General features: G+C 48.0%; 1 protein-coding gene across 1 annotated transcript; it reads left to right on the top strand.

The window, feature by feature from the left end:
- On the top strand, nt 1-25,385 carry SDC4 (syndecan 4). Its single transcript, XM_043987455.1, has 5 exons — nt 1-135; nt 19,853-19,997; nt 21,881-21,918; nt 22,735-22,921; nt 23,296-25,385. The coding sequence occupies exons 1-5, from the start codon at nt 76-78 to the stop codon at nt 23,445-23,447; spliced, it is 582 nt and encodes a 193-aa protein (XP_043843390.1). The 5' UTR covers nt 1-75; the 3' UTR covers nt 23,448-25,385.
- The last annotated feature ends 1,091 nt before the right edge of the window (nt 25,386-26,476 follow it).

Genomic DNA, 26,476 nt, shown 5'->3' with positions numbered 1-26,476 from the left:
CGCGCGCAGCCGGCCCGGTACTTCTGCGGATCCCTAGCTTAATCTTCGTGCACGCCAGCCTGCTTGGCAGGCACCATGCCCCCACTCAGCTTTTTCGCCCTCCTGCTCCTGGCCGCCAGCGCCGTAGCCGAATCGGTAGGTAGTCGGAGTGCTCCTTGGAAGAGGGGGTTGGTGGAAGTGGGGAGAGTTTGTCGCCTGCTTTGTGCCTGGGGTGCATGGAGGGGGGCGGGGAGGCTGTGCCCAGGACTCACGTCTCTCAACTTCAAGGATGAAGGGAAGAGGCCACTTCCACTAGAGTTAACTTTGTTTTTCCCTGAACTTTACTCCGGAATGGCGGTGAGGCAGAGGGGGCCCAGAGACGGGGTGTGGGGTTGGGCTCCTCTGCCCTCAACTCAGCCCTTGGGGAAACTGACCCAAAATATCACCAGCCCCGCCTCTGCCTCCACCCCCATCTATACCGGGGTTCCTCCCTCCTCTGCCGAGTTTCCTTTCTGCCAGGGACGTGACTAACTTGAGACCAACGCTCCCCACGCCCTGTGGCCAGCCCCTCTATCCCATCTCTACACCGTAGTCCCCCCCCCCCCCATTGGGCCCCAGCCTGCCTTCACCGAAGTGGGGCGGGGGGAGGGTGCTGCCGGGGACAGATCTAGCGCGCATAGGTAGGACTTTAGAACTGAAATTTTAGATCTTAAAACTCATCTAGTCCAGTTGCTTCATTTTACATTTGAGGAAACTGAGGCCCAGAGAAGCTATTGAGTGGCAGAGTCACGATTCTCTCGTCCGCCTCTAAATCCATTGCCGCTTGGAGTTTGGGATTGGCGCCCTCCCTTCCTCCTTTTCTGGATCTGGGTTCCTCTTGTGGCCTGTTACAATCCAGAGACTGACCTCCAACTTCGCCCCTACTCCTTCCTCCCCGCTTAGAGGGTAGGGAGAGGGAAGCAAAGTTCAGCCTCTCTTGTTCTACCGAGAACTTTTTCTACAAAGTCCCAAGCTTGAGTCAGAAGAACTGGGTTTTCAAGTCCTTTTTCTGGCGCTAACTTCCTGATCTTGGACAAGTCAATTTCATCAAGCGTTGTTTAGGTGCCTACTATATGTAGAGATTTGTTCTTATTGTGAGAGATACAAAGTTAACTTTGGACTTCATTCCTGAGTATAAGGGATGACTTCCCGTCACAGAATCAATTTTCTCAAAGTAAAAGGGCGAATGATGTGGCTTATGCTTAAGTATCTTCCCCTGAACTGTTTTGAGGATCAGAAGATATTATGGACGCCAAAGTGCTTTTGGACTTTTAAAAGTTTACATGAAAAAAAATCTGTTTTGTTATTGGCTTCTCCCCCCCCCCCCCCAATGGAGCCTGAGAGCCTGAGGTGTGTGTGGGACTGCTAGGGGTTATTCTCATAAACCACAGTAAAAACTGAAGCAAAAAGAGTCGACTCCATTGGGATGAGGAAGCAGTGCCTTCTGGACTCTTCCCCGGGGCCTGCATCCCCCCCACCCCCAATACCCTTGCCCCAGGATGTGTGAAACTTTATTCTTTACCATGTCTGTGATCTAGAGCAGGACTTTTTTTTTAAACCATTTTCTTGCTAAACTTTAGCCCAGACTTGGGAGTCCTAGCAGTTTAATCATTAAATATTGATTCAACTTAGAACTTTGAGGCCTCTTGAGACCAGTCTGGGGACAACCTTTTGACAGGATGGACAATATTATCGTTCAGTTCAACAGATACTTACTTGCCTACTTTTTCAGGAACTGCATTGCAGATAGAATTGAGAAAATTACATGTAAGCAGGGCAGGAATTTAGGAGCTTGGGTACATAAATATGGTATGTCCATAGATCCTGGCTTCTTACACTGTGGGTCACAACCCCATATGGGGTCTCATAACTGAAGGTGGGGGTCGCGAAAAATTTAGCAACAGTAAAAGGTTGTCTTATACCTATTTTATATACCTATGTACCTGGGGTCACGTAAAAATTTCTCTGGCAAAAGGGGTTGCTAGTGGAGAAAGTTTAAGCATCCCTGCCATAGATGAAGATAAAACAAAGTAATGGGGCAGCTAGGTGGCACAGTGGATGGAGCACCAGCCCTGGATTCAGGAGGACCTGAGTTCAAATCCGGCCTCAGATACTTAACAAATATTAGCTGTGTGACCCCAGGCAAGTCACTTAACCCCAATTGCCTCACTCCAAAAAAAAGAATTACACATCCTAGTTAGAAATAAAAGAACAGTTAAAAAAAAAATGTCATTGGGAAGTATTTAGCAAAAAGAATAAAAATAGGGGGCAGCTAGGTGGCGCAGTGGATAAAGCACCAGCCCTGAATTCAGGACTTGAGTTCAAATCCTGCGTCAGACACTTGACACTAGCTGTGTGGCCCTGGGCAAGTTACTTAACCCTCATTGCCCCCCCCCCCCCGAAAAAAAAAAGAATAAAAATATGAAAATTGGATAATGCTATATTTTAAGACCAAGCCAATTGTGGCTCTCAGGGTTCCATATGTATTCCTACTGGTTCCCATTTCTATTTTTTTTTTTTTTTTTGCGGGGCAGTGGGGGTTAAGTGACTTGCCCAGGGTCACACAGGTAGTAAGTGTCAAGTGTCTGAGGCCGGATTTGAACTCAGGTACTCCTGAATCCAGGGCCGGTGCTTTATCCACTAAGCCACCTAGCTGCCCCTCCCATTTCTATTTGAGTTTTTCATAGCATTGATCAAAATTAGGTTCTGTGGGGGAAGTTGGAGGAAGGTGAGAACAATTTCTGCTTAGTATCAGGGACTTAGTGAGAGCTTAGAGGAAGAAATGGCTTCTCAACTGAGACTTGAAATTGAACGATCTTAATGCTTTGAGAATAGTTTCATGGGGCCCACTTGTCTAGTTTCTCTGGAGTTAGAAGGATCCTGAAAAGGGGAGCAATATGAAATGAAGCAGGAGAAAGGTAAGCTAAAGGAAAGTCAGTGGAATTCCCTAGAATGAGCTCTCAACCTCTTTAAGATGACTAGGTGAGGGGCAGCTAGGTGGCGCAGTGAATAGAGCACGGCCCTGGATTCAGAGTACCTGAATTCAAATCTGATCTCAGAAACTTAATTAGCTGTGTGACCCTGGGCAAGTCACTTAACCCCAATTGCCTCGCCAAAGAAAAACCCAAAACAACAACAACAAAAAACCCTCAGGAAATATGAGGGAGTCCTATACACAGGGCATTGGGAAGACCTGAGTTCATATCTAGTCTCAGACCTCACTGGGCTATTGTGAGGATCTATGTGCTTAGCACAGTGCAGACACATAGCAGGAGCTGTTCAAATGCTATCTTATTATTATTATTATTATTATTACTACTACTACTACTACTACTAAATGAGTTAACTTTTAAAGCACTTTGCTGACCTTGAATGCTAGCTGTTATTATCATTACTGCTAAAAAGGAGGTTGTATGTAAATATCCTGGTGAGCCAGCTGTGTTCATCCTGTATCCCATTTCAGTACAATAATGATACCCTCCCGGGACTGGGACTGTTCTGTTCATCTTTTGGGGATGATAAAATTCATGAACAAGTAACAGGAAACTAGAGTCAAAATTTCCTGTAGTTCATACTGCCAGCTCTTTGGGAGTCCTCAAAAGAGAAACTGTCCATCCTGGGCTAGAGTAGCCTGTGCTGCCAAGGGGAAGGAGACCTCAAATACCTCCTTGGATAATATGTATCCCCACAGCCCAGAACATAGGACTTTAATAAATGCTGAATCACCAAATTACTGAACTTGGAAGTGAAGCCCTTACCAAGTTCAGGCTGTCTTTTGAGGAAAAATAACTAGAGACATTGGTTCTCTAGAAAGAGCACAGGACTTGGAACCAATCAACAAGCATTTATGAAGAGCCTACTGTGTGTCAGGCACTGTACAAGTAGAGATGGGAGATGGAAGTAGTGCTATGTGTGTTATGCCAGCCAGTTTGCCTGGACCTTAGTTTTGGAAAATGAAAGGGAAATTTGGAAAATGTGTAATAAGTATGGAAAGGTCATTTGGTGCCAGATTGTGAACTTCGAACAGGGGAGTGTATATTTGGTCCTGGAGGTAATGAGCCATTGGAGTTTGCCATCAGTGAGCCAGTGGAATTGGAGTCAACACCAGATCTGTAGGAATTTCACTTTGGTAGCTAATTGGAGAGGAGACACTTAAGGGAGGGAGACCAGTTTAGGAAGTTAGTGTAATAGTCCAGGTGAAAGATGGTGAGGGCCTGAGATAGAGTGGAACCTGTGGGTGGAGAGAAAGGATCAGGAGAAAGCCGTAAAAGGAGAGAGGTGTTTGTTTCACTGGACACTTTGGAGGGGGGGGGCGGGGAGAGAGATGAGTGAGAATAAGAATGAATCGTTCAAATCTGGTCTCAGACACTTGACATTTACTAGTTGTGTGACCCAGGGCAAGTCATTTAACTCTCATTGCCCTGCAAAAAAAAAAGAAAAGAAAAAAAGAAAGAATGAATGAATCAGAGTTGATCCTGAGGGAGTGGAAAGAGAGTTAGTGGTGCAACGAGAGAAATCCAGAAGCAGGGCTTGTTTGTAGGGGAAAAGATGATCATGTGTTTGCCTTATTTGAGTTTGAGGTGGGTCTGCTGGACTGTTTGAATTCCAATTCTGCGGTTGGTTGGCCGGCTGGCTGGCTGGCTGACCTTAGGCAAAAACGTTTCCCTACTCTAGGCCTCGGTTTTCTGTAAAATAAACAGGTTGGATTGGATGATTTCTGAGCTCTCCATGAGTCCTGATCCTGGGATTGGGTGAAAGAGGCTTATCCAGAGTAACATGGTGAACTGTTAGCAGTGTTGGAAGTAGAAAGAAGCCAGATATTCTGCCCAGCGTTCTTTTCTACTTACACCACAGCTGCTTTCAAGGATAGGTAGGTTTAAAGAGAGGAGGTGGAAGAAGAGGAAGAGGAGGAGGAGGAGACAGCACTAGCAAAGGCTTAAAAAGGCCCCATTCATTGCCTCAGTCCCGTGTGACTTCCAGAACAAGTCACTTTCCTCTTGAATCCTATTTTCCTTCTGCTAAATGACTATCCTGGACTGGGTCTGAAGTTCCTTCCACATCTAAATGTTATGATCAGTAGGGAAATAGCACCTACAGAGCAGAGCAGAGCACTGATGCATAGACTCTTTTCTGTCTTTATGGGTCTTGGTGCTGGATGTAGAATCTGAGGACTTGGGTTCAAAACCTGGATCTGTTACCAACCTTTTGACCTTGGTAAAAATCAATCACTTGGCATTTCTGGGCCTCAAATTGGCTTCTCCAGAGGTTATGCTCTTAGATGACCTCCAAAGTTCCTTCCTGACCTAACGCTGATCCCGTGATCTCATGTTTACAAGGTAAACCTGTGTCCAGAACATTCTTCCCATTTTCTTTCTTTCTTTTTTTTTTTGGCAAGTCATTTGGGGTTAAGTGACTTGCCCAGGGTCACACAGCTAGTGTTAAGTGTCTGAGACTGGATTTGAACAGGTCCTCCTGACTCCAGGGCCGGTGCTCTATCCACTGTGTCACCTAGCTGCCCCCCCTCCCCATTTTCTAGCTTAGACTGAGACACCTAGAGAAAGGGATTCAATTTGGTCAAGGTCATATGACTTTTAAATTGGTATAGTTGGGACTGGAATTCTTGTCTTAGACTTGGTCTAAGATTTAATTTCACTATGTGGTGGGCAGTCTTGCTTCCCCTCCCAGTGCCTTTGGGGAGCTTTATAAATGAAGAGCCTTGGGGGCAGCTAGGTGGCGCAGTGGATAAAGCAGCGGCCCTGGATTCAGGAGGACCTGAGTTCAAATCCAGCCTCAGACACTTGACACTTACTACCTGTGTGACCCTGGGCAAGTCACTTAACCCCCATTGCCCCGCAAAAAAAAATAAATAAATAAATAAAATAAATGAAGAGCCTTTATTTGTTATCAGGTGCTTTGGGGTTCCCCACCCTGCTTTTGAGCAGCAGTGGTTCATCATGATACTTTGGCCTGGCTAAGAGCTGCTGCTGCTGCATTGAGGAAGTAAAGGGCTCTCTCTCTTCAGTGAGAGGGGGAGAGTTAGATGTTTAGTTGAGTCACAGGGATAAGGCAACCTGCTGCTGCTTGCCTGACTCTTGATATAGGTCATTGATCTTTAACCTCTGACCTGACTCCACTTCCCTAGCTTCTGTTGCCCCCTTCAACAAAGAAAAAAGGCCAAGATTTCTCCAAAAGAAGGAATTATCTATCATCTGACCTGTGGTCTGAGCTTGGGGTAAGGAAAGCAGAGATAAGGAGTTAATGCAAAGGCGATGGGAGAAGGGAGGAGGTTATTTCAATTCAGGGTTGTTCTTGTTTTTACATTTTTCTAACATCTTCACACCTATTATTTGTATTCAATTTTTTTTCCCCAACCCTGGAAGCCAGAGATGGTCAGTTTTGCAGATAATGGAAACTGAGGCTCTCATCAGACAGCTAGTTTATAACAGAGTTGAGATTTAACCCCAGGTTTATTGATTCCTAATCTGGCATTCATGGCTCCATAGGATGGGCCTTGTCCAGTCAGGTTTACCGAAGTGATTTGTCCAACAGCCCAGAACTGGCATTAAAACTTGGGTCTCGGGGCAGCTAGGTGGCACAGTGGATAGAGCACTGGCTCTGGAGTCAGGAGTACCTGAGTTCAAATTCGGCCTCAGACACTTAACACATACTAGCTGTGTGACCCTGGGCAAGTCACTTAACACCAATTGCCTGACTAAAAAAAACCCAAAAAACCTGGGTCTCCTCACTCTATGCAGTGCTCATGAAGAGCAGAATGTTAGAAGCTGGTCCCTTTGATCCTAGTCCAATATTCATTTTACAGAAAGAAACTGAGGGCCAGAGTAGAGAACTGATTTGCTTCTCAAGGTCATACAGATGTAACTTTTCTGTTATATCCTACCCTCCCTACTTGGTTTCCCCCAAAATTCCACTTTGAGAAAACACATCTTCATTCAAAGTAGCTTGACTTTTGGCAGATCGATTAACCTCTCTAGCCTCAGTTTCCTCGTCCATAAAAATGAAGGAGCAGTACTAGAGAAGGCCTTTTTCAGCTCCGGATTTGATGATCCTGTCACCCTGTCTCATGTGACAGGCTCCCAGGAAGGGGGCCTGGGTAGAAGCAGGTCCCTTAGCTGTTTGTCCTTGCACAGCATGTTTGTGGGTCACCCCTCTGGGGCCTGATGCCTGGGCCCATGCTCCAGTGTTGGTTACAATTTCAAACCTGTTCTTCCTGTCCGGTGGGGAGGGCACTCCCTGGGGCCTATTCCTTCAGTGCCCTACTCAGCTTTCCCACCCCAAGCAATTAAAGGCCTCCTTGTCTCCTGTTGGAGTGGCTGGCTCAGACAAGCTGGCTGCATGGACAGGGTCCTAGCATCATTGGTGGGAGATGTGAAAGGGACATTAGAGGTCATCTAATCCAGCCCCTTCATCTTTCAGAAGAGGAAACTGAGACTTAGGGGGAGGTGAAGAGATTTTGCCCCAGTCACTGGTTGGATATAGCAGAAAGAGGCAGGATTTGAACTTTGGTTATGTGACTAATTCAGTATTCTTTCACTTAATCCTCCCTGGGTCTTGTTTCCTCTTCTATCAAATAGGAGTGATAATCTCTAGCCTATCCATCTTATTTTAGAAGGGAGCCAAGGATCCTACCAAAGGAGGTCAAAGTCTGAAACAACAGTCCAATATATACCAAAACATTCCTAGACACATTTATTGTCACAGCAAAGTTTCTGATTATGGGGAAAGATTGAAAAAATTACTGCATGTGAAATCTAATGCAATATTATGGAGCAATAAGAAATAACTAATATGCAGAATTCAGAGCCACATGGGAAGATTTCTGTGAACCGATGGTGAAATAAGCAGAAAGAAAAAGAGCAATATACAACAGTGACCACATCACTGGAAATGAAAAGGAAGCCAGACTCTGAGTAATTGAAAAACCAATAAAGGGTCCCTGGGAATAGATAATGAAATCTTTCTCAGAGAAGCCGGGGACCACTAGGGCAGAATGTTATATCCACTGTCCTGTGAGGTCACTGCATTTGACTGTTTTGGCTTGTTTCAAGGAGAGTCCATATAGGAGGGGGCGGGTGGATATCACCAGAAATGACTGAGGCAAAAACAAGGCAGCAACAAAATAGACCCTCATGTAGACCTTTGTAGGGGATGTAGCTGAGCTGTGGTCACAGGAAAGAAGGGAAACGTTTCTTTAATCTCTCTATCCCAGAGTTTAGACAACAGGTGGTAGAGCTAGTCATTGGTTCCCGCAACATTTGGGCTTAGGGAAGGCTTCTAGCCTGGCCAAACAACCTCCCCCTTGAATTTATTAGCTGCCTCTGGGTGAGGGAAATGGAAACTACTGGGAGGAGGCCTTCAGAAATGTCCCTCTTGGATTTGAGAAGGGCCACTTGAGGAAATGTCCTTCAGAAATAGGCTGAGGACATCAGTGTGATAGGGTTGAGGAATTTAGGAAGTCAGAGCAAGAAGGAACCCTAGAAGTAGGTGGTCATCTAAGCCAATGCCCCCATTTTACCTTAGTTTTATAAGGCCCAAAGGAGGAAAGCCTCCAAGGGTGCACAGCTAGTTGGTGCTAAAACTGGAATTCAGCTTCAAGCTGCATGCCCCCAGTGTTCAGACAAGCTGAGGTCTTTGTAGCTGCCCATGAGAAAGTCAAGGAGCTGAAAGAAAAATGGAATCATAGAAATTAAATTAATCCAGTGCTTTACATATGTTGACTCATTTGAGCCTCACAATTACCCTGTGAGGTGGGTTCTGTAATCCACCTTTTTATGAATGAGGAAAAATAGGGCTTCTAAGCATCTGGGACTGGACTCAAACTCAGATCTTTGAAGTCCATGCCCAGGTCTGGATTTATTTTGCCACCTATCTGTTTCTGTTGCCTTGAGTCATACCTTGTGCCTTCCATATGAAAGGACAACCTGGTTCCAAGCCAGTCTGTGATGCCCCAGCTGCTCTGACCAGGGAGGATGTTGATTTTTCTCACCTTTCTTCTCCCTACATCTGGACAACTCCCATCAATCAACAGGAGTGTTTATTATCAGCTGTCTGCTACCTAGAGGACACTGTTGGCCCTGGAGGGATGAGAACATAAATCATGGTCCCACCTTTTTGAGAGCTTCTAGTCTGGCTGGGGAGGACCAGACACATTCAAGAAAGTGTCAAGGGAGAGAAAGGGATAACACCTGAGTTCAAATCCTAAACTCTGCTACCTTTTTTTTTCCTGAGCTTGTTTCCTTGTCTGTAAAATTGACTGGATTATATACCTACCCTGTGTGTGATCTCTTGTTTGTTTTTTTGTTGTTGTTGTTGTTTTTTTTTTTGCAGGGCAGTGAGGGTTAAGTGATTTGCCCAGGGTCACACAGCTAGTAAGTGTCAAGTGTCTGAGACTGGATTTGAACTCAGGTCTTCTTGAATCCAGGGATAGTGCTTTATCCACTGCACCACCTAACTGCCCCTGTGTGATCTCTTAAGATCCCCACCTGCTCTGAATTCCTTTCCTTTCCTTTTCCATGCTTCCTCAGTGAAGAGAAAGATCCCTGTACTGAGTGGTGGGGCTGAGGCTGGGGGTGGAAATCAGCCACAGGGTCACTGAGGACCTGCTGTGTCTTAAAGGAAGCCTGGGAATTGGTTGGGAGATGTTTTATACTCCATACTTTGGGGGATAGTACTGGCTTTGATTTGCATGGAGGGGTGGGGTAGGTGTCAGAATGACCCTGGGAGGGGGCTGACTTAATCTAGGAGAGTTCCTTAGATGCTCTAGTACCTTTATTTATAGGGCTACATACAGGTAGTTCTCTAGGATTGGAGACCTGTGTGTGTGTCACCTTATTCCCTGTGGTGTCACCTCAGGAATGTTTTCCTGGAATGTCGCCCTGAAACCCAGGGTGGGGTAAAAAATCCCAGGACCCTATCTACTCTAATCTCAGGGGCAGGCAGCCTGACCATGCCTAACAAGGTGGGAGGATTGGTGGGTGAAGGTGGGGTTTTTTGGTGGGGGGAGGAGGAAGCAGGGACTAGAATTTAGAGCGACCTCTATTTTATCTAAGGAAGGAAGGAAACAAGCACTTAAGTGGCTACTATGTGCCTGGTGCTTTACCGCTGTTATCTCATTTGATCTTCACCACAGCTCAGCTATTATTATCTTATCATGGAAGAGACTGAGGCAAACAGGTTAGATTTGAACTGGGGTCTTCCAGACTCCAGACCTATCGGCTGTGCCACCTAACTGTACCTTAGAATGACAGAGGTTTAGATATAACTCTTAATTGCAAGGTTGTTGGACCTGGATAGAAATTTTTTTTTTGACGTGGTATGGTAGAGAAACCCTGGTCTAGTGGTTAGAAAGCCTGGCTCTCTTCCCTTTTTGGAGCCTTGGTTTCTTGCTCTGTAAAACAAGGTTTGCCTGCGTAAATGGTTCCCAAAGTCCCTTTCAAGGACTCTGCCAGCACATGTCAGTGTGCCCATGCATGGGCACATGAGCTTGCTGGAGGCTTGGGAGGCCACCAGGTAGAGGTAGCAGTACTATGCCTTAGTGACTGAGTTGAGCCAAGCAGGTCCAGGCCCTGACCCTGGCCCTTGCCTGGCCTGTGGGGGAGGAGAGGGAGGCTGGTGCCTCTTAACTCAGCTGGATGTCAGACAAACCAGCGATTCAGGACTCAGTCCTTGCCACCCCCGCCTCACCCGGCAACAGAAGTTCCGTTCTGGGCTTTTCCAAGGACTCTGAGTGCTAGACTGTGGGGGGTCAAGGCCGCCCCACTTTGTGAATTTGAAAAGTCAGGCTCCCAGCTGGCAGCCCCAAATGAGTGGAGGAGGGAGCTGGAAGCCCATCTTGGCACCATACTGCCCAACTAGCCTCCATGCTGGGGTGGAATGGGGAGAAGGCTTTGGGAATGACCATTTGGAGAAGAGGGCCTTAGCTCTGGGTCCCTGAGTCACAGTCCCAGACTAACTCAGGACTAACTCAGGGTGAGTTAGTTATTCATACTTCTTCCGAACTGCTCCAGGATTGCTGGGGCCCAGACTGGGAGGCCCCTTGGGGCCCCTGCAAAGCTGTTTAGTCCTTTCCTTGGAAAGTCAGTTAAACATTGACTTGCTGCCACTCTTTCTAAAGAAAGGAGCCCGGGACAGGATGAAGCCTGCCCCAGACCCCCCTTTAAGCAAAGCACCTGGCCCTTTAGTGCTGGTGAGTTAGTATGCAGTAAGAAAGATAAAGGCCAGGGAACCCAGACAACTGGGGTCAAGTCCAGACCATGAGGTTTACTAGTTGTGTGACTGTGCATATCAGTTGATTTCTTTGAATCTCATTTTGCTACAAAGCACTAGTTTTATAAGAGTGTTTAATGCTAGGGTGACTCTTTGTGAACCCAAGATCCATTCTTTCCATGGGATTTTCTTGAAAAGGATACTGGAGGGGCAGCTAGGTGGTGCAGTGGATAGAGCACCGGCCCTGGATTCAGGAGGACCTGAGTTCAAATCCGGCCTCAGACACTTAATACTTACTAGCTGTGTGACCCTGGGCAAGTCCCTTAACCCTAATTGCCCAGCAAAAAAAAATTTTTTTAAAAAGATTATTTTATTCTAATTAGATTGTGTGTGAGGTATAATTCTTTTTTTTTTGTTTGGTTTGGTTTGATGAGGCAATTGGGGTTAAGGGACTTGCCCAGGGTCACACAGCTAGTAAGTGTTAAGTGTCTGAGGTCACTTTTGAACTCGGGTCCTCCTGAATCCAGGGCCGGTGCTCTATCCACTGCACCACCTAGCTGCCCTCAGAATAAAATAATCTTAAAAAAAAAAAAAAGGATACTGGAGTAGTTTGCCATTTCCTTCTCCAGTCTATTAGGGCAAACAGAGGTTGAATGACTTGGCCAGGGTCACTGCTAATGAGAGTCTAAGGTTGGATTTGAACTCAGGTCTTCCTGACTCCAGGCCCAGCACTCTATCCACTGAGCTGCCTTGGGCTAGATCTGGAAATAATGATTATTCCAGGGGGCATGGATAAAACTTATTTTAATAGAAACATTACTATAAGGGATTGTGCTGATGAGTTCTTCTCTGGCTTGGGGTCTGGACAGCTTCCTCTGCTGGAGGAAGTGTCTTCCTACCTGATGGTTTTGGGGTCAAAGCCTAGATAAATTTCTGTAGGAAAAGATCCTCTTGGGTCAGTAATAGGTCATTATGAACCCCCTGGTTGTGTTTGCACCTAGAGTCACGGGGTGTCTGAACTAGAATGGGACCTGGAAATCTTGTCCAACCCTTTGATTTTCATTTTTTCATTTTTCTGTCCTTTCAGTCTGAAGTCAGAGTGGGGAGTAAGGAAATTGTTGGCAATGAGGGTTAAGTGACTTGTGCCCAAGGTCACACAGCTAGTAAGTCTTAAGTGTCTAAGGACGGATTTGAACTCAGTTCCTCCTGAATCCAGGGCCACCTGGCTGCCCCCCCAACCCTTTGATTTTATAGATGGGGAATCTGAGGGCCAGAAAAGGGAAATGACTTGTTCTAGGTCACACAGTTCATTTTCAAAATTGGGGCTCCAACCCAAGTCTTTGGGCTTTTGGTTCTGTCCTTGTTCTCCACCCCTAAAAACAAACAACAAAAAAACCCAAAAGCCCTGGGCTGAGATGCAGCTGTGGGGGTGAGGGTGGGGCTGGGCCGAGGCTCCTTTCTCTTCAGAGAGGTGTCCTGGAGTGGAGCCTACCCAAGGCAGCTGCTTTTCTCCCTCTGCCCTACTGCTCTGTTGTTGGGGAAAGGGGTGTGGTGGGGGTGTGGTGGGGGTGTGGTGGAGCCTAGATCCAGAATTTTCTGTTTATTTACCTAAGAACTAGGCTGTTTGCTAATTATCAGATGAGTTTATATTTAAACTAGAACTAGTTTTTAGGTGCCCCTCCCTACTTGTCTTCGGGCCCAGAGTTGAAGGAACTTTTGGGGGGGGAGGGGGTATGGATCTGTCTTATATGTTGCCATCAGATCCTATAAAAAGGAAGGAGTAGGGAAGAGCTTGGGCTATTGCTTGTAATGGAGACTGTGCAGGACTAAAAGTCCTGAGTCCTGTGGTGTGACTTCCCCTGCCCTCTCTGGGTCCCAGTTTGATTATCTGTAAAATGGGCTCTTATGTGAAGCATGGGATAGAGGGGTAAGAGTAGCATGATTCCCCCTCCCCCCCATACAGGTTTGCATACATATTCGTCCTTGGTGTCTGTGTTGCCTGGATGGTCTCCTTTGGGCAGCAACGTTAAGTGTGAGTGTGCCAGTCGGCCAGGGGCCTTTTCTATTTAACCTTAGTGAGCTCTAGTGGGAGAAGGGCTGTCCCCTAAGTAGGGCGGGCAGCCCAGCTGTTCCCAGTTCCTTCTGCCCTGAAGCCAAAGGAGCTGGAAGTCAGGTGACCGGGGTAGTGGAAAGGGGTGAGGGGGTGGAGTGGTAAGTATGTGTGTGGAAAGAATGACCCAAGCAGAGAAACAGCTTGTGGCCAATTGCTGGGACCCCGTGTACTGGGATCTTATGAAAAATCTCCCATTCAGAGTCTGAGGGGTGGGGGTGGAGCTGGAGCTGGCTGACGCCCCATCACCCGGGGAGATCAGGCGCCCTCTCCTCTCCCCAGCCTGGGGAAGCCTGACCTCCTTTGCCCAGCTTCTGTGGGGGCAGACTGACCCTCTCTGGAGGAGGCTTCCCCAAGGGTAGAGGCCCACCCTCCCACCCCTGGGACAGAAGGGGGAGAGTCTGGGGAGCCAGGCCTTCTGGATTGGTTTCAGGGGTGATATAATTAAGGGCGACAGGCCTGGAAAGAGCCTATTGACCGAGGCTGGGAGAACAGGAGATTTGTGTTCGAGCCTGAGAGCTCTTCGGGACACTTATCCGGCAGGGATTTCAGATCTGCTTCTCAGATTAAAAGGCCAGACTCAATGCATCTCTGTCTGGGAGCCCCTGGAGGAAGGGGGTGGGGTGCTGCAGGGGGCTCTTCCTCTTCCTTCTCTCCTCTGGCCTGCCTTAGGTATTGCCAAAAGAGATCTGAGCACTTCCCAGCACCTCCTGACCAGGGAGGATCGGGCCACTTAGTGAGCCTTCCCACCCATGGCCCCCCAGTACCCCAGCCAGGGGCTGCCCTCTGCATGGGGATGAATAGGCTGTCCCACAGGGTTCTTGTACAAACTCTTGCCTAGAGACTGGCAGCCTAGGTCTGGGCTCCCTCCAGGACGATTGTGTTGAAAGTAACCCGACCTTGGAGCCGAGCTGCCTGCCTGGCCTGCCATTTGAGCCCCCATGGAGACCTGGTTTAACTCCTTGAGTGCCAATAACTGAATGTGTGACTTTGGACAAGTCATTTCCCCTCTTGGGGCCTCTGGTAAAGTGAGAGAGACTGGACCAGATTCTTCAAAAAGGCTGCTTCTAGCTCTGATGTTCCCTGAGTCTGAGAAGTGCTTAGCCCTCTGGCTCAACCATCCCCTGTGACCTTGGATATGATGATCCTAGGATTTAGAGCTCAGTACATGTGTGTGGGCAGGTACATATGTAGAGGGAGGAAATGTGAGTTTCATTCTTCCCCAAACCACCTCCCCCCCACCCAAAAAAAAAAAAAAAAAGAAAATTCCAGTGGGCACTGGGCTGATTTTTCCAGGGCTCCTGCTAGTCTTCCCTCATTTCCAAACTGCCCCCTCCCCAACGCATACCATTCCCCCTCTGATTTTGATTTATCTCTGGCTGAGAGTCCCCGTCCCCCCGCCCCCCCCCCCCAGTTTTTCTTTGAAGGGCTGCACAATTGTCTTTGGGCTCTGGAAGACCCCTTGCCTACCAACCAGATTGAGTTTGAGGTTTTCCCCAGATTATTCCCAGATCCACTCATCTTTCTCAGACTGTTCTTCCTCTACCCTCCATTTTTGAAATCCTCTTCCTTTTAAAGCCCAGCTCACATACTACCTCTTCTGTGAGGCCTTCTGATTTCTTTCCTTACCACAGTTCTACTCTTACTATGTTTTGTGACTTGCTTTCTGTGCACTGGCACTACAATTAGCTTGTAAACTGAGGGTGGGGACTACATCTTGTTCTCTCATGTCCAGCATGGTGCTCTGCGTGTACTAGACACTCATGTTGGAACTGATGGGAGCTCGGTCACTTTAAGACAGGAGGAGACCAGTGAGATGGAGAAAAAGGCTGTTGGGAGTTTAACAAGTTTTCCTGGCTAAGTGAATAAGTAAATCAGAGATGTATACCAAGATGAAATCCAAAGGGAGGAACAAGGGGATCTTTACAGGGAGCCCGAAGATCCAGATGAACTGGGATTGCTGCAGTGGTGTGGGTGTGGGGGCACTTGGGTCCTTATTTCCTGGGGAATTTCTTACCCTGTGGGTAGGGGAGGGCAAGGTTTGTCTGTCTCTGAAGTTTTCTTCCTTGGGTCTCCGGGCTTTGGCCAAGTGATGCTGGGCTATAGTCAGCAATGACTCCCAGGAGTCAGGAGGGGAACACTCAGCAGCATCCCCCCTCCATTACCTGGACCACCCCCATTAACCAGCAAACCTTCTGACCCTCAGAAGGAATGGAGGAAGCAAAAATCTCCAGCTTCTAGTCCTTTTCCTCCAACCCCAGGGGCCAAATCTTAGAAATTTTCCCTGCATATGCCCTTCTCTCTCTCCTCACCTCACAAACAGTTAACCAGACCCTGCCTAGAGCCCTCTAGAAAAGGGGCCAAGTTTCCGTTTAAACAGTACTTTAAACAACCTAGACGTTCACTGTGTTTGTTCTGTGGGCAAAGGGAGGGTTTCTGGAATGGAGAGCAGCCTGGGTAGGTGATAGAAGGGCATCAAGGCCTCCAAAGGGCCTTCTTTCAGGCCCTGTTTTCCTACCTTCCTCCTAGGATGGGGGCTCCTGGGCTCCTGGGCAGGCTGGGTCTGTTGTCTAGTAGCCAGAATAACTGGCAACTGATTGATGCCTTTGTCCTTCTGGAAGGGGGTGGGGAGAGGTGAGAGATCTTCTGGCTCCTGATGACTGACTGGAATTAATGCTGGATCTTTACCCCTACCCAGGGGGAGGAGGGGTCTTCTCCCCATGTACTTTATAAGCCTGGTCCTGACCCAGTGGGGTCCTTACGGGCAGGGAGGCAGCTGGGCAGGGAGGCAGCTGGTCCCATCTTCTTGTCCTTTTCCCACCCTGTTTCCTCTCCTAGTTTAGGGCAGGGTTGTTTAGATAGAGCAGCAACAACTGTGTAATAAAAAGCTCTTTGACCTTGGGTAGGTCAGTTTTCCCTTAATAAAATAAAGGGACTGTATAGTCTCTGAAAGGGGTCTAGCTCTGATTTGGTGTGTGTAAAGCCTTTTGTTGGCATTCATGGCCTCTGAATTAGAGGCAGCAGGATCCAGTGGGAAAAGCCTTTCTGGCCCTGGAATTGAAGGCCTGAATTCAAATTCTGCCTCTGATGGTTGCTGTCTGTGTGATCTTGGACAACTCCTGGGACCTTGCTCAGTTTCCTAATCAATGAACTAAGAGGGGTTAAACCAACCCACCAGAGGATCCTCCAACACTCTAGCTCTGAGTCTCTTTAATGTTTTCTTCCTAACAGACTTGGGAGACACAGGTAGCATTAGCATTTTCTCCATTTGTTCTTTTTTTTTTAAAGAACAGAATCAGGTGGTGGCTTAACTAATGTAGCTATAATAGGTGTTCAAACCTAGGTTTCCTGCTTCCCAGTCCAGGGTACCAGATTCAGCAACCTTTTGTCCTTGGAACCCAGCAAAGCCAAAGAGAACCCTGTGTCCCTTTCTGGGAGGGCACCTTTCTCTGTTGAGGAGAACAGGGAGGCAGACAAACTGCAGACTGCCTTGGGGGAAGAAGGATACACACACACACACACACACACACACACACACACACACACACAGAGTGCTTCATGGGATGCTGACCTTCCCCAGCTCTTAAGGGGTGTGGTCCCTGGCCTCTAGTTGGGCTGGACTTTGGGAGCTGTTGGTATATACCTCTGCAGACATAGACTGCTGGGTGGCCTGGGTTCTGAAAGAAAGCCACCCTGTGCTGAATGGGCCCTGTGTAAAAAGGGGCCACGAGGAGGGGCTAGGAGGGAGTTGAAGGCCAGCCATGAGTCTCCAGGGGCTGGAGGCTTGGCACCACCATCCTGGCCTTGGTTTGGGCCTGCTTCTAATGCTAACAGTGTTCAGAGCATGCTTGATATACCACCTCCTGAGGGTCCCGTACTCGCCTAGGATTCTAGGCAGGCAGGAGTGTGCTGGTATATATGTTTAACAACCAGCTCTCTGGGGGCGGGGGTGGGGGGGGGTGTTGCAAAGCACATGTTTAAGTTTAATTTGTATTATTAACACTTCCTTAGAGTAGAGTTTGCCTATTTGCGAGGTGTAGATGCTCACATTGAAGTGTAGCCTTGGTAGCTCACTCTTAGCCTATCACCAATTCTGGGCCAACTTCTTGCCCCACATAACTTTGAACAAGTTGCCTTTCTCCTGGTCCTCTTTCCTTTTTTTTTTTTTTAAAGAAATTGGGCTCTATCATTTATGGATAGTCTGCGAGCTCCCATGTTCAGTGTTGGACAAAAATCAATTTAAAAAACCACTGGGCTTGAGCACCTACTCTGTATTTTGTCCTTGCTGTCAGGGAGGTTATGGTTTTCTAGGAAAGATTAAGCATGTCCACAGATAGAGTGTGAGGTTGAGAATGCTGGAAACCAGGGAAAGATCACTTCTAAGGTGGTAGGTAGGCTCTGAGACCGTTGAGAAATAAATAGATCCGCAACCCGCCGAGAGAGGAGGGAGACTTTCCGTTCCAGGCATGGGGAAGCAGGCCTCTCCGTCTTTAAATTCTGGGATTCTAAGATCTAGCAGCTGCTTGATGCTGACATCAATGGTTCCCCACCTCATTTCTCTTTTCTCCCTTTCCTCCACTGGCTCTCTTCCCCATGCCTAAAAGATACCTTTTTTTCCCAGCTAGGCCTGAACCAGGTCAGGGGGCCCAGAGCAGGCTTGGCTGGCTCTGTATGGAGGATGACTGAGCCTTGGGACTCAGAGCCTTGGGTCTGGGTGGTGCCAGGAGCCCGGCTGACTCAGAGGTTGTATGTGTGTGAGCACATGAGTGTGACCACTCACCCTGCCTGCAATCTTCTGGGGATAGCTGTGTCATACCCATGTGCTTAGGTAGCCCTTTGCCATTTTTCAGTTACTTTCACACTCTTTTTCGGTAACTGTTGGAGAGGATTTAAAAACAACAAACAACCCTTAAACTGAGATGAGACAAACTGAGGCAGAGGTGATCACTTGTATCATATAGAAAGTTCTGGTTCTCCCCTGCCCCCCCTCCCCAAATTCAGTTGAATTTAGCAAGAATCTTCAGGGATCATCAAAAAGGGCCTTTGTACCCCTTTTTGATTCTAACTGGACCATCATTAACTTTCCTTCCTTCCTTGGTGGTTGTCAGACACAGACACACAGACACACACACACTCTCTCTCTCTCTCTCTCTCTCTCTCTCTCTCTCTCTCTCACACACACACACAGACGCACACACACACAAGCAGCCCCAACTCTGAATCTTAGAACTTTAGATCGAGGAGGGGCCACAGAGGCAAAGTCTTGCTTACCCCATGATTTCAGAAAAGAAATAGCCCTCTCCCAGAGAGGCTGTGTCAGTGAGTCAGACTGGAGCTAGGAACAGAAAGGCTTCCAGATTCCCTTTGTACTATTCTGAACAGTTCCCCTGACAGGAAAGGGGAGAAGAGAAGGGGTTAAGGCCCTTGCTGTGAGATGATTTCACAGTTTGGGAATCAGGAGCTATTGCAGCAGGAATTCCTAGCCCCCGCGTGCAGCCTGTGGGTTTGGCCTTGTTGGCAGGCCCTGAGAGCTCCTCTATTGCAAAACGTGTGGATGCCTGTGTCCTGGTAGGCAGGAAGTGGGGTCTTCTCTTTCTGGAGTCACCTATTAGAGCAGATCCTCTGAATCCTAGAGCCTGGGGCAGTTGCAAGCATGGCTAGAACTCCTCCCTCCCACTTCCCCCTCCCCCCCCATCCTCTTGTGCTAAGCACCTGACCAGCCCCTGCCAGAAGGTGACTTTGGTCTGGCCTCCTGGCTGATTAGTCTGCCTGAGGGATACATGTTTCCTCATAACTCTCAGGAGGGAAATCAAGTCTCTAGTCTTCAGATACTTCAACAGGCCCAGGAAAGCGAGTGAGTGTCTCTCCCTTTCCACCTCCACTTGGAGGATATTTATTTTGTTGAGAGAAGAAAATTGAGGTTCTGAGGAGTCATGAGTCAACAAGCACTTACTACTAGTTGCTTACAATGTGCCAGGTACCTTGCCAAGCACGGGGGACAGAAAGGCAAAAGGCACAATTCCTGCCTGCAAGGAGCTCAAATAGGGGATGCCTTGAACCTGGGGTCATACAAGGTCACCCAGCAAGTTAGTGACTGAGCCGTTGTGCCTGGACCTCGCTGGATCCCAAGCTGGGTTCTTTGACTCTTACCTAAAGGCCCTAATGTTTTGGTTGTGGCAGCTTCCAATGCCCAGCAGAGACAGGACTGGGATAAGGCCCACCATCCTGATCTTTTGGCATTCTGACTGACAGCTCTCTCAGGGTGAGGGCTGTCTTCTGGCTCCCCTGAGGGGGTCACAGAATAGTTTGAGGTTGGCCCTGACCTACCTTTTCTGGCTATATTCCTGAAGCTCCCGCCTCTACCCATCCGGAGTGCCTACGTTCATCATGTTTTCCAGATAGGCCTGGTGTTGGGGTTTACTCCCCATCCAAACAGTCAGCTGTCTGATTGGAGTGGGGATGCTATTGGCTGACAGGTCTTATTCCCTTCTTCTTGGCCAGATCCGTGAGACGGAAGTGATGGACCCCCGGGACCTCTATGAAGCTCACTACTTCTCTGGGGCCCTACCGGATGATGAGGACGTGGGAGGGGCCCTTCTGGAAAAAGAACTTGATGACTTTGAACTGTCAGGCTCAGGAGATATGGGTAAGGCCTAACTCCTTCTGGGAAAAGTGGAGAGGGGTAGGTAGGCCTGGGAGTCCTGGATGGTGTTTGGGAAGGAGAGTTCCAAGATCTCTCCCAGGATGAGAGGGAGAGAAGGGTAATTCTGGAAAGCAGTGGGCCACATTCTGGCCCCAGAAGGCCACGGGTAATCCTGGCCCTGTAAGTTCTGGGGTGTGGCTTCCCTTTCTATTTGACTATTGTCAGAGATCTCCCCAAAGTTACTGGGGAACCTGCCTCCTCCCTCCATCCCATCCTCATTAACATTCTCCCTCTGCTGCTGGTCCTTGGCTAGAGGGGCCTGCCTCCCTCTGGTCTGGGCTCTCAAGTCCCTCATGTGAACTTAAACAAAAGCATAGATGCTCCTTCTCATCCTGAATGAATTCCTGGATGGTAGGTGCTGTTTTGGTGCTGGCTCTGGGAAATGAATGTTTGAAGCTGGAAAGAGCCCTAGCTCTCAATGACTGTGTGGCCTTGGGCCAGTCCCTTCCCTTCTGCAGGATTCTGCTGCTCTCTTCTTCCTGAGAAATGAGGGGGTTGAACTCAGGTTCCTTCCACTTCTGAGAGCCTATGAAATTGCCTGTGAGACTTTTGCTCTCAAGAGCTTTGGCCCCAACCTGTCCTAACAGGCCCCTCCCTTTAGCTTGGGTTGCCCCAGGGGTGGGGAGGAAAGAAGAAGTACCAGCCCTGAAACCAGTAGGGCATGTGCAGGCAGAGCTGGGGAGGGGGCTGTGGGAGAAGGTGAAGAAGTGGGGAAAGAACAGGCCCAGGAGGATGAGAGCAAGGTTGGGCTTCAGGGCTAGGTAGGGTGGACTGGGCAAGTGAGCTGGGGACAGGCCCCTGGGTCCACCCAAGGGAGGGTGGAGGAGGGGGCCCATCAGGAGGCCCAGAAACCTCCTCTTCCTTCTCTTCTGACCTTTCTCTAGAGCCTTGAGGCTTAAAATGTGTTTTAATGTGTTTTCCTCACATCTGTGCTAGCAAGTATAAGCCCCCTTTTATGGAAGGGGAGGAGACTAAATAGTCCCTAGGGTCCCTTGCAGCTGTAGACTCAAGTCGAAAATGATCTAATCTAAACTCCATGTTTTCAAGGAAGAATCCAAGGCCTAGAAAGGGAAAGTGACTTGTCAGTCTTACAGCAGCAAGTGGGTGGCAAAGAATGCAGCTCAGTCTTCAGATTTTGAGGGCCCCATGGAAGGGCCCGCTGTAGGGCCTACCCTTGTCTCTGCCAAAGCTTCTTCTTAAACAGTGGGCTGTGACCCTGTGTGGGGTCACGTAACTGAATGTGGGAATCGTGAAAAATTTGGCAACAGCAAAAAGTTATGTATACCTATTTTATATGCCTATATAGTTGAGGTAATGGGCAAAAGGGTTGCAAGTGGAAAAAGTTTAAGAAGCCCTGCTGTATACCACTCTTGCTTTCTTCTGACCTTTGGAGAGACTAGACAAATGGACAAGGTTCTTCTGGTATGAGGTGCTCAGGTCCTATCTATGTATGCACCCCTCTGGGTGGGAGGTGACCACTGAGGGGCTAATTTCACATCATCTAACCAACAGGTCAGGCAGCTAAGTGGCTCAGTGGATAGAGTGCTAGGCCTGGAGTCAGGAAGACTCATTTTCCTGAGTTCAAATCCAGCCTCAGATGCCTACTAGCTCTGTGACCCCAGGCAAGTCACTTCACCCTGTTTCCCTCAGTTTCATCATCTGTAAAATGAGCTGGAGAAGGAAATGGCAAACCGCTCCAGGATCTTTGCCAAGAAAACCCAAGTGGGGTCACCAAGAGTGAGACATGATTGAAACGACTGAACAAGAAACAAAGACTGAACTCCCCTTACAATCCTTATCTTAACATCTATCTTCTGTCCCTACAGATGATACCGAGACATTCCTTAACACAGTTGAGCCCTTGGTGAGTAGCACTAACCTTGATTCCTCCTTTCCCTTATGGTCTGAAAGTGAAACCTCAAATATATTGGGGGGTGGTGAGGAGCGTAGGAGAGGCTTCCCATTCAGTCCATGTGTCTACCCACATGCATATACATGTACACACATATCTAAAGGGGTGTGAGTCCCGAGGTCAGTTTAGCATTTATTAAGTAAGCACTTATAGGGTGCAGAACTGAGTTCCTGTTACAGAAGATACAGGGTTTGGATAAAATGCAAGTTCTGATGTCATGGAGCTGCCAGAGGTGGGCTAATATGCAAACCCAGATAATTCACATTCAGTATTGATACTGATCAGTTAGATGCATAAACAAAGTGCTGAAGGTAAAGGTGGGACAGGGGGAGAATAGGGAAGGCTTTCTTGGGGAGGTGGAAAAAAATTAGAAACTTGGGTGGGGCAATGTACTCTGGGATTAAGTAGGGACCATCATAAGCAAAAGCCTGGAGAGAACAAACAGGTGTGTTCAAAGGACAGATGATCCAGTTCTGCTTAGGGCTGATGGGGTGGGTGGAGGGGATTGACAGATAAAACTGAAAAGGGAAGGAGGGCCTGGCAAGGTAGTAAGAACACCTGTCCTACCCACAGTTTGAACTGTCCTTACTCTCTTCCCGTGTGTGTGTGTGTGTGTGTGTGTGTGTGTGTGTGTGTGTGTGTGTGTGTGTGTGTGTGTGTGTGTGTGAGTGAGAGAGACTCTGTCTCTATCTATGTAAGGTGGCCAGAGTGGTTATGTGAACACTGATCTGGGATTACTTTCCCAAACCCTGCTTTGTTTTTGCCTAGGACCTGGATAACCACATCCTGGAGCAAGGGGAACCTTCAAGCCAGGATCCCAAGGACAATGAAGAGCTGGAGGAGAATGAGATCTTCAGAAAGAGATTTTCCCTTCATGAAGAAAATGTAAGCAACAAAGTGGCTATGTCAAGCACTGCCCAAAGCAGCATCTTTGAGAAGACGGAAGTCTTGGCAGGTAATTGGGCTTCAGTTCTTGGGGGCCGACTGTTGTGTGGGGGAGGAGGGGGCGGGCTAAGGTCCATCTAACTATTTAACTATTGACCTATAACCAAGGAATCCCAGCTCCAATTTCTTCCCCCCAAAGAAAACATTACCCCCCAACAGAAAAAGCACAACTATAAGGCAGCATGATTGGAACTGAGAGTAGTAACTCTTTAAGGTTTACAAAGTTTTCCTTGAAACTTTCCTTCAAAGAAGCTAGTGAGGGCAGCTAAGTGGCGCAGTAGATAAAGCACCAGCTCTGGATTGAGGAGGACCTGAGTTCAAATCCAGCCGCAGACACTTGACACTTACTAGCTCTAACAGCTTCCTCCACTTCCTCCTCTGCAGCTCTGATCGCTGGTGGTGCCGTGGGTCTCCTATTTGCCATATTCCTGGTCCTGCTGCTGATCTACCGAATGAAGAAGAAGGATGAAGGCAGCTATGATCTGGGCAAGAAGCCCATCTACAAGAAAGCCCCTACCAATGAGTTCTATGCTTGAGGCCCTCCAATGGGCACGGAGGAGCATAGACTTAAGGGTGGGGCAGGGAGGGGAGGGTTGGCACCTCTCAGTGGGAGGGGGAGGTACTGACCAGCCAGTGAGTCTCCACTGTTTCTTTCTGCTTATTTCCCCCTCTTCCCACAAAGTGGGTGCATTTACATTTGGGGGGGTGGGGTTACATTTGGGCAGATAGGTTATATAAGAAAATTTTCCTCTTCCTCATCTCTTCCCCCACCCCCCCATCCCTTTACCAGTTCCTTGTATCTCTCTGAGCCTCAATTTTTTCATATGAAAAATGGCAATTCTGTCTGAAAGTCCGAGCTTAGATACGGAAATCTCTTGAAACCCCTTCCTGCTCTGATCTTAGAATTTTATGATGCCTGGTCTAATACTGGGCATTCTGGAGTCTGGTTTGAGGGCACAGTTGGGGAAGGGAGAGGAGAACTAGATGGACCCTGATGGACCCCAACCATTTCTTGGCAGTGTAGGCAGGGCCTTATAGGTCTCGCATTTCTGTCCAAGTCAAGCTGTCCTTTTATGTAGGGGTGGGCCAGGACTACCCCATATCTTCAAGACATTGCAATTGGTGGAGGAGAGGGAGATTGAGCTGTTAAATAGAGGTGTTCATGACCCATAGCAATGCACTACTAATGTCAGGGAGAAGAGATAGTGGGAAACAGCTCTTGTGTTTAAAAAAAAGAAGAAGATCTGAGACAAGTTAAGTTGTACCTGGCCTGTTGAGGACTCCTTTTATAATTTCTTTTGGGGGGTAGGGTGGGTAGGTAGAGAGAGCATACAAACACAGGTGAATTCTTATATAGAAGTGATTTGTAGAGTTTTCTCTTAAAGAAGAAAAAAGTAAGAACTTTTGAAAAAATAACTTTCCAATTTTTGAAGAGTTCATTCCTTGGGGTGGAGGCTGCTCCTACCCTGGTGCATGGTGGGAGCTACCAGCTTGGGTGGGCCTTGCCTCCAGCATCTTCCTAGCACCTGCTGTGGCCTGTCTATTTATGTGTCTTTTTTTTTGTTTTGTTTTTGTTTTCTGTTTTTGTTTGAAATGAGGGGAGAGCCTGGGGTGTGATTTTTATGAAAAATTTTTTTATTATTTATGGACACTCCTTACCTCTCTGATCCCTTCCTTTTTGATACTTCATACACTATCTTCAACCTCAACCCTTTCCAAGGTTATCCTCCCACATTGAGAAAATAGGTCTTTGCAGATCCCAAATTGTGTTGGTGTCATAGGCAATGGTGGGCCTTTGTTTTTCTTAGTATGTAATATATTGTTCTCAGTTCTAGATAGAGAGATATATTTTTCGAGTAAAGTGTGTGATTTAAAGAGTATAAAATCGGCTGGCTGGGTGGGTGGGTGGGTGGGTCAATGGGAGTTCCTGAGTGGTTGACCTCAGCCCTCATTTCTTTTCCTGGCCTCTTCCCTCTGGTGCCTTCTCCCAATCTGGATGGCAGCAGTAGCCATGATGTTGAGAGTTGGTTGGCCCTGCTCTGAGATCCTGGAGGGAGGGGACTTACCTGGGACTATTGATAGAGGCACAGTCCTGGGCTGTCTCCTTATGTGAGAGCAGACAAATCCCAGGGAGCCAGCCCCAAGGGCCCCTGGTGAAGAGAGAAGGGCCTTCTGGGGACTCCCTTTTCCACCACCATCCTGCTGGCTGGGGTGGGCAGCTCTTCCCAACCTGCTCTTGCTCCCTTGGGAAAGCTGCTCCCTGATCTGACTTGATTTTCCTGCCCCCTGCCTGTCCCAGGACTCCAGCTGGCTGGGTCTCTCTGCCCTCTTTCCCCTTTGATACCTGCCCCCCCCCAACTCCTTGTTGCCCACTGCTGTGACTGAGTGGTGGGAGTGGGCACCTCCTGCCTTTTTGTAGTTGCCTTTCACTGTCTGTTATGACATTTTGGATAAAAATAAAAAGCTTTCTCAACCCCCTGTTTCTCTTTCCTTTGGGTAGGGGGTGAATGGGTGGGTATGAGAGTGATCCCAGTCCAGACTCTACATTCCCATCTCCCCCATGGTGGGGAGGGAAGAATCCCTTACCATGATTATTTACCAACAATGGCTGACAGCCCTGTGCCATAGGTGGCATATGTTAGTAATCCTATGTTACCTCTCAGAGGTTCAGCAGAAAGCATTGCCAAGGCAAATAGCACAGCCGCCTACCCCACATGGCAACTCCACCTATAGGTTCCTTCTTGGTATGGGTGTTCCAACCAAACCTCAAAGGCCTAGCTCTATTTCCCACTTAGAAGCTGTTTCTCTGAAAGCAGTTCTCCCTGAAGCATTTTGAATGCCTTTTTGTGGAAGCCTCTCAATCTCTAAGGTGTATGTAGGTCTAGTGGAAAACACACCCAAGGCAGTGGAAAGAATCCCATACTTGGAATAACACTTCCTTGTACCACTAATGAGCAGGGGCATGCCAGGTTGGCCCCAATCTCAATCAATTAAAAAAATATTAAGCACACTATGGGCTAAATACTGAGGATATACAAATGACCTCTTTTGCCCTCAAGGAGTCTAATGGAGAAGGCCATGTACAAAGGAGGGGATGGCTTTCTCTAGAATTTGGGAGTTTTAATTGAAACCAGTGAGGTCAGCAGTCAGCAGAGGAGAGAGTGCAATCCAGGCATCCAGAATGGTATTCTTGTTTTTGGATCAGCCAAGAAGCCAACTGTCACTAGATTGAAGAATATCTGTTGCAGAATGTAAGTGTAAGGAGACTGGAAAGGCAGGAGGGGGCAAGGTAAGGAAGCACAGCATTTTGTACTTGCTCCTGGAGGTGATAGGAAGCCAATAGAGTTTACTGAATACGGGGTGACCATGATTAGGCCTGTGTTTGAGGAAAATTCACTTTTGTGGTTGAATAGAGAATGGCTTGAGGTGGGGAGAGAGACTTGGAACAAGGAGACCCATTAAGAGTCTTACCAGGGGCGGCTAGGTGGCGCAGTGGATAAAGCACCGGCCCTGGAGTCAGGAGTACCTGAGTTCAAATCCGGCCTCAGACACTTGACACTAGCTG

Source organism: Dromiciops gliroides, chromosome 2 (genome assembly GCF_019393635.1).
Source record: "Dromiciops gliroides isolate mDroGli1 chromosome 2, mDroGli1.pri, whole genome shotgun sequence".
NCBI classification, from domain to species: Eukaryota; Metazoa; Chordata; class Mammalia; order Microbiotheria; family Microbiotheriidae; genus Dromiciops; species Dromiciops gliroides.
Note: the sequence above shows the minus strand (reverse complement) of the source record. Positions and strands in the feature narration are given on the sequence as shown.

What these genes read in the sequence shown, in the direction of transcription:
- SDC4 (XM_043987455.1), top strand. Translation starts at nt 76, where the DNA reads ATGCCCCCACTCAGCTTTTTCGCCCTCCTGCTCCTGGCCGCCAGCGCC. An exon ending in CCAGCGCCGTAGCCGAATCG is followed by an intron (nt 136 to 19,852) that starts GTAGGTAGTCGG and finishes CTTCTTGGCCAG; the next exon opens with ATCCGTGAGACGGAAGTGAT. An exon ending in GTCAGGCTCAGGAGATATGG is followed by an intron (nt 19,998 to 21,880) that starts GTAAGGCCTAAC and finishes CTGTCCCTACAG; the next exon opens with ATGATACCGAGACATTCCTT.